We start from the raw sequence: 15,706 nt of genomic DNA on the forward strand, positions 1-15,706 counted from the left end.
ACAGATTCAATGCAATCCCCATCAAAATACCAATCCAACTCTTCTGATTCCTAATTGATTCCTTGGAGTTATGTGTGTAATCTGTACTAACTGTTTTGTTGTGTTTTCTTTTCTGACATGAACTCAGGACGAAGGTATTTGAAAGTTACTTCAAATTCTTGTGGAGATGATGTTATCATGTTTCTAGGACTAAGATTAAAGTGGCTAATCTTGTGGGAAAGAATACCATGAGATCATGAACCTCTGAGTGTAGGAGAATGTCTCACCAGTTTCAACAGAAACTCACTTCTCAGGGTAACAGCTACCAAAATGGTGTCATCTAACACTGAGGTAAGTGACTGGAGCATAGGAGTAGTAAGAACTAAAGACATTAGAAAGCAGGTTTTAGAGAAGCCACATTTGTATCATAGAAGCATCTTATTTTCTTCCTATTTGCCTCTCTTACTTGTGGTTGTACTTAAAATTTATATTAAGAATTTTGTTCCAAAGCTCTATTGAAAGGAAGTATAGAAGAAATGAAGGTAGGAAGAAGGAAGGAAGGAAGGAAGGAAGGAAGGAAGGAAGAAAGAAAGAAAGGAAGGAAGGATACTCAGAGCAAAGTAGACTGTCTGCAAGCCTCCCTACACTGTATGAATCCTGTTTCTCCCATCAGCTGCTGCCGAGCCTCTTTTATCATTGATACCACCTCATTCCCTTCCCCCTTCTTCTCTTAGCCTCCATTTTTTCATCTCTCTCTCTCTCTCTCTCTCTCTCTCTCTCTCTCTCCATCTTTCTCACACTATCTCTATCTCATTTTGTATGCCTCTCCCTAGTTTTTGAGTTTCAAGGGAAGATTTATTTGGATTCTTCATTTTTGTTTACATATGAAATTAAGACTCACACTCTGGGCCCTGCAATTGCTGGACATACCATGATCTACATCTCAATCCTACCATAAATAACTTGAATAATTTTATTCTATTTTTCTACTCACCAATTCGGAAACTTCTGCAAAATGCTAATTCCTATATTTATGTCTAACGAGTTGAATTAAAATATTGGATGGGAGAAAACACTGATACTAGTGAGCTAAATTTTTAAATCAATGATAGAATTATAAGGTGATTTTTCTATTAAGAAAATAAATTTTATGGAATCATCAAGATTAATAGTTATGTCGAATGAATTGCATAAAAGTAAGAAATGCATGTGAGGATTATGATTTATTACATAGTACTTCAGGTGGTCTGAAGTATGATATATTTTTGTGAATACTTCAACATTGCAATATATATACCATAAAATTGTTTGTTGTATGTTTCTAGCTCATGGTCATATGTTATCTGCAAGAACATACACAAATAGTTCTCTTGTCAGATGAGGCCTGTTCATGCACTCCTGTCCACTTCTGGAAAAGAGACACAGGTATGTTTGGCTTTTTTTATTCTTATTGTCATGGTCCCTGTCTTAATTTTTCAGGAGATATCATATATCTGTCTGTTATCATGAATTACTACTAATAAATGGAACCAAGACCAAAACAACAAAAACAAAGCTTTACCATGTTATATACATATCTAATATGCCAATACCTCTTCCTTACAGACCAAAATATGATCTTATTCTTGTGATCATCAAAGCAATGTAAGTATCCTAGGAGCCCATGACAGTTTTTGACTTTATGTAACTGCATTCGTTGTAGCTGTGTACCATGCAACATAACCTGAACTTCACATATATTAAGCACAATCCCTTTATATGTAAGATAGAACTAATGTCAAACTACAACCTTTAATCATCTTACCTGTTGTTAGTGTGTAGTTCAGTCATGTCAAAAATGATCTTAAATGTTCTGCAGCTGAGCTCCAGAGTATTTCCATTGCAAACTCAAAACTCTGTGTCCTTGATACCATAATCATCTTCTTGTGGCCCTGTAAATCTTTGTTCTCTTGTCTTTTAAATTTGCATTACACAGGGTTGGGGATTTAGCTCAGTGGTAGAGCGCTTGCCTAGCAAGCCCAAGGCCCTGAGTTCAGTCCCCAGCTCCAAAAAAAAGAAAAAAAATTTTGCATTACACAATTCATTTATTGTTTGGCAAGGGAGGCATGTGCAGCTAAGAGAGCATACATGTATGAAGATTTGAAGATTTATTTTGGGAACTGGGCCTCTCCTTCCATGATGAGCCCTGGTCATCAGATGAGGTAGAAAGCACCTTTACATATTTTACATACATCAGTCTTGCTGGCCCTCATCATTTAAGGGTCTGTATATTTGCAGTTGATCCTATAGTCACAACAGCTAGATAGAATCATTCAGCAATATAACTCATGATAGCATTTAACACAGGGTCTCTTCTAGTTACCTATGTTTTATAGTGCATCAAATTTATATACACCATATTGTCTTCAATGATTTTTGTTGTTGGTGATGGTGGTTGTGGTCCATTCTCTTGATGTTAATAATTCTTAGAGGTGTACAGGATTTGTAATTAAAAGTATTTGCAATTTACACATCCTTGATAGGTAAATACGTTGAATACTTTTGAAAACTATTTTCTGCCCATTTGTATTTTATCCTTAAATAAATCCTTTCCCATTTCATCAATCTGTTTTTTTTTACTAGAAAGAAGAAGCAGTTTAATCTTTATTTTACTTTATACAATTTAAATTTTAAGTTATTGATTGAAATACAGAAGTCAATGATTTTCTCTTATTAAGTAGGTTATATCTCTCCTTGGCAGGTGGTTTCTTTAACCTGCAGATAGCTTTTAATATCCTGCAGTTCTACTTGTTAATTCATGCTGCATTTCCTGTGCTATTAGTATTGTTGCCTGTACCTACATCTTGTATTTCTACCATTTTCCTCTGAGAGTTTTATCATTTTATTAATTCATCTTTAAAGTAATTTAACATAAATTTTTGTGCATATAAGACATAATTGCCTTCTGCAGGTATACACAAAGTCATTCAGGATCAGAAGGTCTGATCACTGAATCACAACAAATATTCATGAAAGAAGTGATTGTGACTTCCTGAGATCTTCCTGAGAACTGCTGAGACTTAGCAGGGCTTCAGCGTGGAACTTCTGACCCCTCTTTTATTTTTCTTACTTATCAAGGATCATTCCCTGTATGACTTTGTATCCTCTCATGTCCCCAGATCCTTGTATAGCATTTGTTATTATGATTAACAAGAGTGACCTAACATATAGGAGATACAGGAACAGCACAATTGAAACTTGGTAATTACTTTTCAATTTTATTGAATAAAAACAATGCTAATTTGTAAAGCTTCTACAACTTTTTACTTTCCTATAGAGTTTATACTACCTGCTTTTGTGTCTGTTAACTTGTCTTGAATAACATCTGTTTATGATTATCTCTCTTTGCATCCTGTTAATTATTGATGATTTTGAACTTTTTATACACATTTTGAACATTTCTGATTCTTTGTAGGAAATTTATCCAAGTCATGAATCCAGTTCAACTTATTTTATATTTTCGGTCTTTCCAAACCTAATTGTAGTTTTAAATATTCTTCTTAGTAGACAGATGAGTTAGTTATTAAGAGTGCATACTGCTGTTATTATGTACTGGTGTGGGAAAACTGCTAACAGTACCTGAGATTCCTGAAATACTTCCCTTGTTAATGGGGCATTTCAGGTACTCTTAGTCCCCAGCCTTTGCCAAATGCTGGATGATCCTACCCAGTCTCCCCAAACTTCATAAGCCTTCAATCACCCTAGGTAAAGTTGATCTGCATCCTGGTCCTAGTGTGCTCCTTTACCATATATACTCACAGGGCTTCTAAAACCCCTGTTCATCTTCCCTGCTCCCACTGTCCTTGTGGATTAAACTGTTCAACAATCCTTTAGAGTGGGAAGACCCAAATATCAGTGGTCAGTCCTAGTTCCTCCTGCTGGTTCACAACCATCTATAAATCAAGCTGGAAGAGATACTAAGCCTCTGCTTTCCAATGTCACTCAAACTGACATACAACCTCCCAAATATACACTTAATTAAAATCGTTGAATGCAAAGTGAAAAAGCGTATTTCCTGAATAACAAAGGGAATGCTCCTTTATTCAATGTACCTACAAAATTGTTTCCAAGCAATAATAATCAGCCCCAGCAACTCCAGGTGGATGAAGCTTAAATACAGAGCAACCAAGTACATTGGTCCCTCCTGCTTGGTCAGTTGGCTTAATTAAAAATAAGATAAAATTTTAAAAATAAGATAAATCTTAAAATACAATATTCTTTTTCTCCACTCGCTGTAAATATGATTTTTAAATATTTTGTTTTTCTTGATAAATTTGGAAATCTATTTCATGTGAATTTTACATTTAATTTTTTTCTTTCAAAATAGACCCTGAAACATTGAGCTTAGAAAAAAAAGATAGAAAAGAAAAAACATATTAATCTTATTATTTGGATTTTATACTTCTTTGTTTTTATATTGGTTTTGTCTGTATATAGCCTTACAGTCTTGAAACTACTCCCTTAGACTATATTAGCTGCAAATTCATAGAACTGTCTGTCTATGTCTCTTGAGTCCTAAAATTAAAGATGGACACAACCACATCCAGAGAAAACATTAAACTTGGGTAAACATATCCATTCTTTTATTCCACTGAAATAATAGAGAATATCTACTTTATAAAGACAAAACTTATAAGCATTGTTTTCAGTGAGAGAATCATATAAATACAAAAAAGTGATAAATGTTTCTTAAAGTTAGCTTTGGGAAGTAATTCACACACATAATAAATTTGCAGAGTCTTTTGAACATAATAAATCTATTTTCTTTTTAAAATAGGAATGAAAATGTCTTCTGAAAACTTTGCAATGGGAATTTTCCTCCTCTCTCAGATTACAGTGGGAATGCTTGGCAATTCCTCAGTACTATTTCATTACATCATTTTAATTCACACTGGGAAGCATTTAATGCCCAAAGATCTGATTATAGAGCACTTGACTTTTGCCAACTGCTTGTCTATCATCTCAAAAGGCATTCCACGGACAATGTCAGATTTGGGATTTAAGGATTTTCTAGATGACATCGGATGTAAATTGATAATGTATATTTCTCGAATAACAAGGGGAGTGTCCCTTTATGCCATGTGCCTACTGAATTGTTTCCAAGCAATAATAATCAGCATCAGCAACTCCAGGTGGATGAAGCTTAAATACAGAGCAACCAAGTACATTGGTCCCTCCTGCTCGGTCAGTTGGCTTGTGCACCTGGTTCTAAACATCATTATTCCAGCAAGAATGTTAGGCCCCAGTTACAAGAAAAATGCTACTAACTGGGTGAGTTATGAATACTGCTCATTGTTTCCTTCTAGCAGTATGACAACTGTACTATATATGTTCTTACTGTCCTTCTCTGATGTCCTGTGTCTGAGTCTCATGGCCTGTGCAAGTGTCTCCATGATAAATATCCTCTACAAACATAAGAGACAAGTCAAGCATATACATAGTACTCAGCACTTTCTAAAAGTCTCACCTGAAGACAGAGCCACCCAAACTATCCTCATATTGTTGTGCATGTTTGTCATCTCTTACTCATTCTCTTCTGTTCTGACTGTCTTACGGACTTGCTCCAAATACCCAGTGCTCTGGGGAGTAAATGTATTTACATTTATTGAAATATCCTTTCCCATACTTTGTCCCTTTGTTCTTATCATAAATATGAAGTCTAGTTTTATTCTGTTTTTACCCTGCTTTGGTAAGAAATAGGTTCCTCCAAGTATGATAAGAGCCCTGGTCATCTCTTTACTATCGTAGATTGTCATGTTCTTTTATCTGTTGTACAGTGGTAAAACTTATTTGAAAACATCAAGCTTTCTATAACTGCTTCATCATGTATAGTGGTCAACAGTTTTTATGCTGGAACCATTTTGTATATGTCTTACTTATGCTTCCTGTACCTTCAGACAAAATACCTGTCAAAGGCAACTCAGAGGAAAGGTGTTCTTAACCACACATTCTGAAGGTTCTGTCCATCATGGTAAGGTAGTAAAAGTGAGAAGATGGATTTGTGGAGAGAGGGGCATAAGTTACATGATAACATTAAATTCACAAGAAAGCAAGACAGACATATATTTCTTTGCTCCATTCTTTTTCTTTGGCCCTTTTAAATAAGACTCTACGTCTGCCAATGAGATGGTATGACCCAGAGTCAAAGTGGGATTTCTGTCCTCAAGTGACAATCTCTGAAATATATTCACAGTCATATCAGCAATGAAGTGTAAGGATCACAAGTCAATACTGTCAATTTGACACATGTGCATACTATTATTATCAATAAAAATCAATCTTTTAATAAAAGTCTATATTTAAGGTCAAATGACACAAGTTATTCATCTTTAAAATGCATAAATAATCATGAAGAGATAAATTCATGTACACCAAAATTTATATTAAAAATCCCAACACAGAGTTAACAAGGATTTATATGTATTCATATATATATATATTTGTGTATATATTCATATATATAACTATATGTATATATAACTATATATGCAAAACCTCAAAAAATTATGTTCGTGGTATATTTTGATTGTTTCAGAAAACTTTTTGAGATTAGATAAACTAGGAAAATAGATAAGGATGGGCAGAGATGCTAACTAACATTAAGAATGACTGAAAATCAATATGGAAAGTCTCTGCTTGCATATCTGTGTGAGTGTTTACTTGGGCTTATCCTATAAAGAGCATTATGCTCATCTTAGGAGCCATTTGTTGCCAATTAAAAAGCCATATGTGAAATGTCTACCTTTGAGTTTTTGGTCTGAGTATCTGGAGAACCAATCCCCCTCCCAAAACAATTCAGACTATTGCCATTGTTCTTGGTTACCAACCAGAATTTCATGGCAAGACATTTTGGCTGGATATACCACACGATGGAGCTGGAACATGAGAAATTAAGTTCATATTGACCAAGATGTATCCCTGCTGTGTATATTCTATAGCACTTCAGACACATTCAGGATGTCCAAGGAAAAAGGTTGTTAGTACCATTACCTACCTATGAACACTGATGTTCAACAGTGACCTTCCTAGTAAGTTATTCCTATTGCTACATTAGTAGCACAGCTATTATTGGGAGTGGGGTAGGTAACCAGCTACTTTCTGTTATGATTTCATGCTTACTCTACAGTAACAATTCTCAAACTGTGGGTTGTGACCATTGGATAACACATATATCCAATTGTCTTGGTAACTGAGACACTGCTGAGTAGCAATATTAAAATTGTAACAACAAAAGTAAATTATGATTATGTGTTCCTAAAGCCAGAGGAAATATGTACTTTCCAATGGTGGTTACCCACAGATTGAGAACCACTTGTACTATAGAAAGCCTGGGGCTACAAATTATGTCAGAAATCTATGACAGAGGATTACAGAACACATGGATATAAAGAATACCACTAGTTTGTTAAGTGAATAAAGTGTCAAATTTGCCTCTAAATTCATATATCTGTAGCCCAAAGAAGGTCCACCACTCAGAACTCATCAGAGAAGTTTCTGAGTACTGTGAAGGTGGTTATCACACTGAACAAAGTGCAAAGAATGAGTGACTTAGAAATGTCCAGTTAAAATGGGATATCTATATCCTTTCCCTTTGTAGCAACTTTCAGGTAATATCTTGGAAAATAGGATTTAAAAATTCAAATAGACAGATGTGAGAGAGGATTAGAGAACAACAGTACTTACTGAGTACGACAGGACCACTGCACTCATAAACGCATAATAGTTGTGGTTGTCTGCATAAGACATACAACTAGGCCAGCTTACATCTTTGCATGAAGGTAGTCCTCATGAGAATCCAGCCCTAACTGAAGATCTATTGACAGTTCATGGCTTTGGGGCAGGGAAAGGCAATTTTCCATAAGAGCATGGTGACTAGTAGGTCAGTCAAGCCTCAGTGTAAACCGTACACACCTATGAGTAAGTATATGAACAGTAAAAATGGGTTATAAAAACAGAGTATATGAAATTGGGAGTGTTTGGCAGTGATTTAGGATGACAAAGAGTGAACACGATAAGAGTGCATTGTATACATATATGGCATTCTCAAAGAATTAATGAAAATACTGTATTTTAAAAATGATCCAATAGTTATTCCAGTCAACACTCCAGCTAATTTACTAGAGGCTTGGATTATTCCACAGATTTCAGCCCGCTCAGCATCTTACATAGGCTTTATATTCCAGTCTGTAATTTCAACACAAGATTTTCAAACAGAAAGGCCCAAGTGAGAATGCTTCAGTCCCACTTAGAAGGGGCAAGAAAATAATCATGGTATGCAGAGGAAAGGAGAGAATGTGTGGGAGAGCAGAGGGGGATGAGGAGGGGGCGAGGCAAACAGGAACAGGATTAGGTATGGGGAGAACAGGAAAGAAGCATAGAGGGTCAGGGGAACGAATGAAAATATGAAGCTTCTGGGAAAGCAGGGGTGGGGTACAGTCTAGAAAGTCCCAGAGACCTGGGATATAAGAGGCTCTCAGGACTCAATGGGGGTTCTTAGCTTTCTGTATAAGCTCCACCCCCACAGTTACCTGGTAACAGTTAGGTATGCTCTGCCCCACAGGTACCTGGCAACAGCCAGGTATGCCTCACACTATGTTGCCCCCTCCTCACTCTCTTGTTCTTGTTCTCTCTTGCTCTTCCCCTCTTCCTCTTTTGTCCCTTTTCACCCCATTCCCCTCCCCTCTTTTCTCCACATGCTCATGGCTGGCCTCTACTCCTCTACTTCCCTTCTACTTCCCTTCTACTTCTTCTTCTACTTCTTCTTCTACTTCTTCTTCTACTTCTTCTTCTTCTTCTTCTTCTTCTTCTTCTTCTTCTTCTTCTTCTTCTTCTTCTTCTTCTTCTTCTTCTTCTTCTTCTTTCTCTCTCTCTCTCTCTCTCTCTCTCTCTCTCTCTCTCTCTCTCTCTCTCTCTCTCTCTCTCTCTCTCTCTCTTCCACCCACCCCTTGTCTCATCCTTTCATTAAATCTTTCCAAGTGGAACCCTGTTTGCCTGGTTTGTCCAGACATGAGCCAAGATATCTACCCCAACAGTGGGAAGAGGGAACTTGAAGAGACCATCTCCAGTAGATAAAGAGGTCCTCACTTGGAGTAACCTGGTGATTAACCCACAGTCAAAATATCTGACTCAGAATTGTCCCTATCTAAATGAACTCCAGGGACAAAAATAGAGATGAGATTGAAGGAAAGGCTGTCCAGTGACCAGCCCAACTTGGGATCTATTTCATGTTGGTTGGGCGAACCAAGGTTTGACACTATTCCTGATGCTATGATGTGCTTACCAATAAAAGCCTACCATGTCCTCTCTGAGAGGCCCTAACAGCAGCTGGTTGAGACAGATGTAGTTACTTACAACCAATCATTGACCTGAAATCATGGACCCCTATGTAGGAATTAGGGAAAGGATTAAAGGAGCTGAAAGAAATGGCAACCGGATGAGAAGACTAGCAATCTCAACTAACCTAGATATCTGGCAGCTCTTAGAGACTGAGCCATCAACAGGAAGCATACAAAAGCTGGTTTGAGGCCCTGGCACATATATAACAGAGGACTCTCTGGACTGGCCTCAGTGGGAGTGGATGTCCTATTCCTGTAAAGACCAGAGTCCTCACAGAAGTGGGGAGGGGGAAAGCACCCTCTCAGAAGCAAGGGGGGGGTGGACATACAACTGTGGGAGGGGCAACATCTGCAATGTAAACAAATAAAAACAATAAATTGAAAACAAAAGAAAGAAGAAAAAAATGAGGTGATCCTGGGAAAGGGGAGGTGGCAATATAGAATAGTGGTTAAAGGGGTAAACTATAGTCCTGGTGCTGCAATGTAGGAAAAAAAAGAAGAGAGACAGAGAGACAGAGAGACAGAGAGACAGAGAGAGAGAGAGAGACAGAGACAGAGACAGAGAGAGAGAGACAGAGAGAGAGAGAGAGAGAGAGAGAGAGAGAGAGAGAGAGAGAGAGAGAGAGAGAGAGAGAATGTCTTAATCAGGGTTTCTATTGCTGAACAAATGTCATGACCAAGAAACAAGTTGGGGAAGAAAGTGTTTATTCAGCTTACACATCCACATTGCTGTTCATCACCAAAGTAAGTCAGGACTGGAACTCAAACAGGTCAGGAAGCAGGAGCTGATGTAGAGGCCATGAAAGGATGTTACTTACTGACTTGCTTCCCCTGGGTTGCTCAGTTTGCTTCTTATAGAACCCAGGACTACCAGCCCAGGGGTTGCACCACCTACAATGGGCCCTCCCACCTTTGACCACTACTTGAGAAAATGCCTGACAGCTGGATCTCATGGAGGCATTTCTTTAATGGAGGCCCCTTTCTCTATTATAACTCCAGCTGGTATCAAGTTGGCACACAAAACCAGCCAGTATCCCTCTCTTCCTTCTTTTATTTCAGTAGTGGAACCTTCCATGATTTTCCATCATAAAGCAATATGAGAGAGATGGGAAGGGCCATGCTCAGAGGCACACATGGCCTGGGGCTAAGTGAGGATCACTGTGGAAGGATTGTTGTAGGGGGTGGTCTGGGTACTGGCATTTATCTCCCATAAATTCTGATCATGTGTTCTCATATATGACTCATTACAAAGCCATTAAAATTTCCTGATTTTCAGAGATATTTGGATCCCAAATACTGTAGTGAATAAGATCAGACTCTTCCAGAGAATAAGAGGCAAACAGGATATGTCTGAAGCTGAAGTGAGCTCATCTCTGTCAGCAGAGAGGGCATGTATTTTGCTTCGGGAAAACATGATTTCTGATAAAAGTGAAGTGAAAATGGTGCTCTGGGAGGAACTTAAATTATGTTATAAAAATGTTGTTGCTGTTGCTGTTGCTGCTGCTATTGTTGTTGTTGTTGTTGCTGCTGTTGTTGTTTTGTTGTGCCAGGAAGCATTCATGAATCCAGAAAGACCACCAAGGAGCCATTATCCATTTAACCACATCAGAGTCTCTTCATAACAAAGAGTTTGGGCTTACTCCCTGTTAGCCCACAGGATGGTTTGGTGAGGTAGGCACAAATCTTATCAGGATATGGTTTTATTGGAAATGGCATGTAAGGGAAGGGGTGAGGAATGAGGTGCCCAGCCTTACAAGTATCAAATAGAATGTCTACTGTAAGCAGAAAAGTGGGTGCTCTGAAGCATAAACCATATACAATTACAAATGATCTGAAAGTACCTTTGTATCAATCAGTATATTCTTTGACTAACTGTTCTTAGCAACTGCCTAGGGAGTAACTCTGGCCAAGTACAAGTCTTGAGGTTCTTTCTGGTAGGTGGGTACAGCTTGTTGTTCTGCTATAGGTCAAAGTCTTAGTTTTTGTTTTGTTTTTGTTTTGTTTTGTTTTGTTTTGTTTTAAGATGGAGACTGGTCTCACAACAGAGTATGTTTGGCCTCTCAGTTGTTATTGTTGCTCTCTCTTATTTTAATATTTTAAAAATTCTGTTTCTACACTTTTTGTTTCTGCTTGATTTTGCCATACATTACCTTGTAGCCTACTTCTCTCACAAACTCACTAAGAAGTTGAGGATGATATTATACACCTACCCCATGGTTTCTACCTCCCTATTGCTGGGGTTCAAGGACAGCTTTACTATTTCAAATATTCATTTTATTTTGTTTTAGTTTGTTTTCTTGTGCTTGGAGAAACCTTATGTCTGTGTAGCCCTGGCTGTCCTAGAACTCCCATTTGTGGTCCAGGTTGTCCTCAAATTCACCTGCTTCCGTTCCCGGAGTGCTGGGATTAAAGGCTTGTACAGGGATTAAAAGCCACTGACACCTTTAAAACCAAACCAACCAACCAACCAACCAATCAAACAAAACGAAACAAAACAAAGCAAAACAAGAAACCAAACAAACAGGTTGCTTGAAGAAGTAAGATCTAGAAACTCTGCACGGAGAAAGTAAAAGCCAAAAGATTAAGGTCATTCTCAACGACTCTGCTCACAAAGTCACTGAGAGGTAGTGGATGATCTGAACTGATCATGCACTTACATCCTGTGGTTTCTCCTCCCAGTGCTGGGGTTCCAGGGCAGTCTCCCTGCTTCAAACACTTGTTTTCTTCTGTTTTGTTTTGTTTTGTTTTGTTTTGTTTTGTTTTGTTTTGTTTTGTTTTGTTCTGTTTTGTTTTGTTTTGTTTGTTTTGTTTTGTTTTGTTCTGTTTTGTTCTCTTCTGTTTTTGTTTGTTTTCTTTTATTTTGAGAGATCATATGTCTACCTAGCCACAGTTGTCCTCAACCTTCATTTGTGGTCCAGGGTGGACTCAAACTCACAGACATCTGGATACCTCTCTTTCCTGATAGCTGGGATTAAAGGTGTGTGCAGAGATTAAAGGCCCCTGGGTTCGATCCCCAGCTCGGGGGGGGGGGGGGGGGAAAGAACTAAAAGCAATAAAATTGGGGTAAAAGGTCATTCTCAAGTACTTAGCTAGCTTGTGTGCAGAATAGGATAAAAGACACATATTTGAGCACACAAGCAGAAACCAAAACATAGAAAAGGAGAGAAAACAGGCCATAAAGGAAGGGACTTTTTGCCCACACATTGTAATTCCTCCCTAGACTAGTTTTCACATCATGTCCATCAAACATCATGTTTTTCTAAAATGAAGGATAGCATTATCTCTGCTGATAGAACTAAGTTCCTTTAGCCTCTGTCTTCTCTAGAGGCTAAAACACATGCTGGGTCACTCCTGCCCTCTGTCAAATTCCACTGTGAAGGGTTTGACAATGTTCACTGAAGCACTCAAAGAATAAAGATTTTCAACCAGCCCCCACTGACCCTGCTGTGAGGACAAGTGCACCTCACAACAAAGAATAACATAACATGTTTTGGGGACATAGCCTGGCTATAGCCACCACAAACCATCTGGCCTGGATAAGGCCTGACTTGACAGTCCTGAGAAAAAAACAAGAACTAGGGTCAGCTTTCCCCAGAAGCAGGGTAGCCTAGAGTTGAACTGAGCCCAAGTTACGAACCAATGAAATTGCTTTGTGTGACTGTTGCCAACTGCCTATGTAATTTTCCCTATAAATACCTTCCCCTAATTGGGCTCGGGGTCGACTCCTCTGTCTCCTGTGTGAGATACGTGTCATCCCCAGAGCTCTGGTTCCTCAAATACACCTCTTGTTTATTACATCAAGACCGGTTTCTCGTGAGTTCTTGGGGGGTTGCGTTGTCTTGAGATTTGAGTGGGGGTCTTCCCCACCCTGGTGGTCTTTCAGCACTTAGGATCCAAAACTCTGGAGATCAGGAAATTGTAAAAACTTTGGAATGAGCCATATGTTAGAACAGAGGATCAGAAGTCATGAGAGACAAATTCTAGCCTTGGTATTCCCTTTCAGTGTGGTACTAGCAGCTTTCACCACAGTGACTTACAATGCTTGCTTAGGATATGTTCTCCTTACAGGGAATTATTAGGATTGTACTAGAAAAACAGAGCTTGGGCTAAATTGGGTTTTCATCTGTGATGCAAACAGCAGGAGAGGTATCTTTCCTCTATTTTGATTGCTTGCTTTCTTTCACTCCTCTAGTTAAACACCATCTTTTCACAAAGGCCAGGCAGATCTTGATATTCTTAGCCTACCAAGCTATGTTAGGATTAGAGCCCCACCTTCTAAGAGTAGAAGGTAGAAAGTTGTGAGATGCCCCACCCAGGCACAGGTTTAATTTCTAACTGACTCACTGAAGCCCTGCACTATAAAAAGAAGCCAACTCAGACAGAACTTTAGATGAAGCAGAGCAGAGGCCCAGACACACACCACATCCCAGTGCTTCCTGTAATCACCCCTGAAATTCTCCATAGAAAGAGGTAAGTTTGGAGAACAGACACACTTTCCTTCTTTGTGCCCTTGAGTAAGGTTATGTATATTTGTGTGTTATTATTTGTGGATCTGAGAGATGCTACATTCACGTATTTGAGGGAATCTCAGTGGTGGAAGTGTGGTGGGGTATTAACTAGAGAAGACTGCTTGGAAATGGCTTTAAGCCAATAGAAAGTTGTTATTCGAAACTCAGAGACTACATTGAGTGTTGGTAATCCAATCACAGCCCTCAGTATTTCTCAGGGTGAGCTTTAAAGCACAAAATCATGTCTTGGGTTGATATATGTCAGTTAACAAGAACAGGTAACCAACCAGTAGCAGAATTATAAAGGTCAAAATTAGCTTATTTAGATCAGCACATTTAATGACTTTTCCAGAACTATGGATTTTGATAGATTAGAACTTTGATTTAGTTTTGGCAGGCTGATTTTAAAGTTTGATTGGTCCTTGCACCATGGAGTTAGTTGTGCTGAGATCTTGTAGCCTACTAAGGTCTAGGTATTTTGCATTGTATTCATCCTGCTCTAAAAAAAATGCAGTTGTTCGTAAGGATCATTAGTTTACTGAATTAATTTGTAATATAGTTGGGGTTGGGGATTTAGCTCAGTGGTAGAGTGCTTGCCTAGGAAGCGCAAGGTCCTGGGTTCGGTCCCCAGCTCCGAAAAAAAAAAAAAAAAGAAAAGAAAAAAAAGAAAAAGAGAAAGGAATTTGTAATATAGTTTAAGGTGCATGAGGCCAACAGTTAATTCAATCAGAATGAGAATTAACGGCTCAGTCAGTGCTGAGAGCAGAATAGTAAGTTAGGGGCCCCAAAGAACAAAGAATAGTATCAATGATCTAATTTATGTCATATTCTCTGTTTTAGTTTTTTTTTTTTTCCTGACAGTGGAAACATCTTTTCTAATTACTGACCAATTAACATAAAACAACAGTTTTGTACCTAAAGTCAGACTTATTTTACTTCATCTCATAAGATGACCACACCTTTCCAATCTTGTAGAACCATTTCTACAAGGGAATCTAACTGTTGTTTTAATTCAGAAATGGAATGTTTTAATCTTTGCAGATCCTGATCAACCTTTCTGTCCAGTTTTAAAGGATCAGAAGAGGCATATTTAGTAAAACCACTGATATACACCCAAAACGCAGTCTCAAGGGCACAGTAATAGCCTGCATCAAAATAAGGGTAAGTTATTAAGGTTGGGAGGTTATGGGTTTTGAATATTACACAAGTTTAAGCCCCTTGCCATTCCTGTAATGCTAATTTGGGCTGTCACAGTGAGTTTTGTCAGTCAGTGGGCTGACAGTCTTGTTAGCTTCTTTCTTTATGTAGTATGGAGCCAGGGGTTTAAGCATAACCAGCAATCCTGGATGCCTTTTGGATGAAGTTTAGATGTAATGATTAACTTTATCTCCAAGGTCCCTTCTTGTGACATGGGTTATAATTTTCCAGCTTTTTTGGTTTTGTTTATTTGTTGTTTTGTTTTTGTTTGTTTTGTTTTGTTTTGTTTTTTTCTGTTCCCTAAAGGCCAAAATCTTTTTAAAGGAAATATTCAGGAAGCCTCATGGTGAAAATCCCTATTTTTGCAATGGAAACTACCTTGTTTCTAGCAACTAGGGTAGCCATTTGTAGGGCATGTAAAAAAATGTAAACTTTGCATTTCTATCTGCAAAGATAAATTCCCTTGTCTTTCCAGCACATACAACCACACAATTAAACTAGGCTTCTGTAAGTAAAGGTAGCAATGAAATGTGGCTTCCTGGTTTCTAGTCATGTTAGGCAATATCTTCACTCTGTCTTCTTTAGTTTCCACTACACGCCTGAGCACATCTGGGGTTGTACCATGACTTTGTATTCATACCCATGGTG

General features: G+C 38.2%; 1 protein-coding gene across 4 annotated transcripts in view; it reads left to right on the forward strand.

The window, feature by feature from the left end:
- Vom1r42 (vomeronasal 1 receptor 42) overlaps nt 1-15,706 on the forward strand; it is a 40,627-nt gene that overhangs the window by 7,424 nt on the left and 17,497 nt on the right. Inside the window, exons 2-6 of one of the 4 annotated variants that reach the window (XM_087580024.1) lie at nt 128-330; nt 1,305-1,404; nt 1,585-1,623; nt 3,138-3,219; nt 4,796-6,316. In XM_087580024.1, the coding sequence (XP_087436150.1) occupies nt 4,798-5,718 (921 nt within the window). In that variant the 5' untranslated portion in view covers nt 128-330; nt 1,305-1,404; nt 1,585-1,623; nt 3,138-3,219; nt 4,796-4,797 and the 3' untranslated portion in view covers nt 5,719-6,316. 4 annotated transcript variants of the gene reach the window in all.

The sequence above is a fragment of the Rattus norvegicus genome, chromosome 1 (assembly GCF_021556685.1).
Source record: "Rattus norvegicus strain SHRSP/BbbUtx chromosome 1, alternate assembly SHRSP_T2T, whole genome shotgun sequence".
NCBI lineage: Eukaryota > Metazoa > Chordata > Mammalia > Rodentia > Muridae > Rattus > Rattus norvegicus.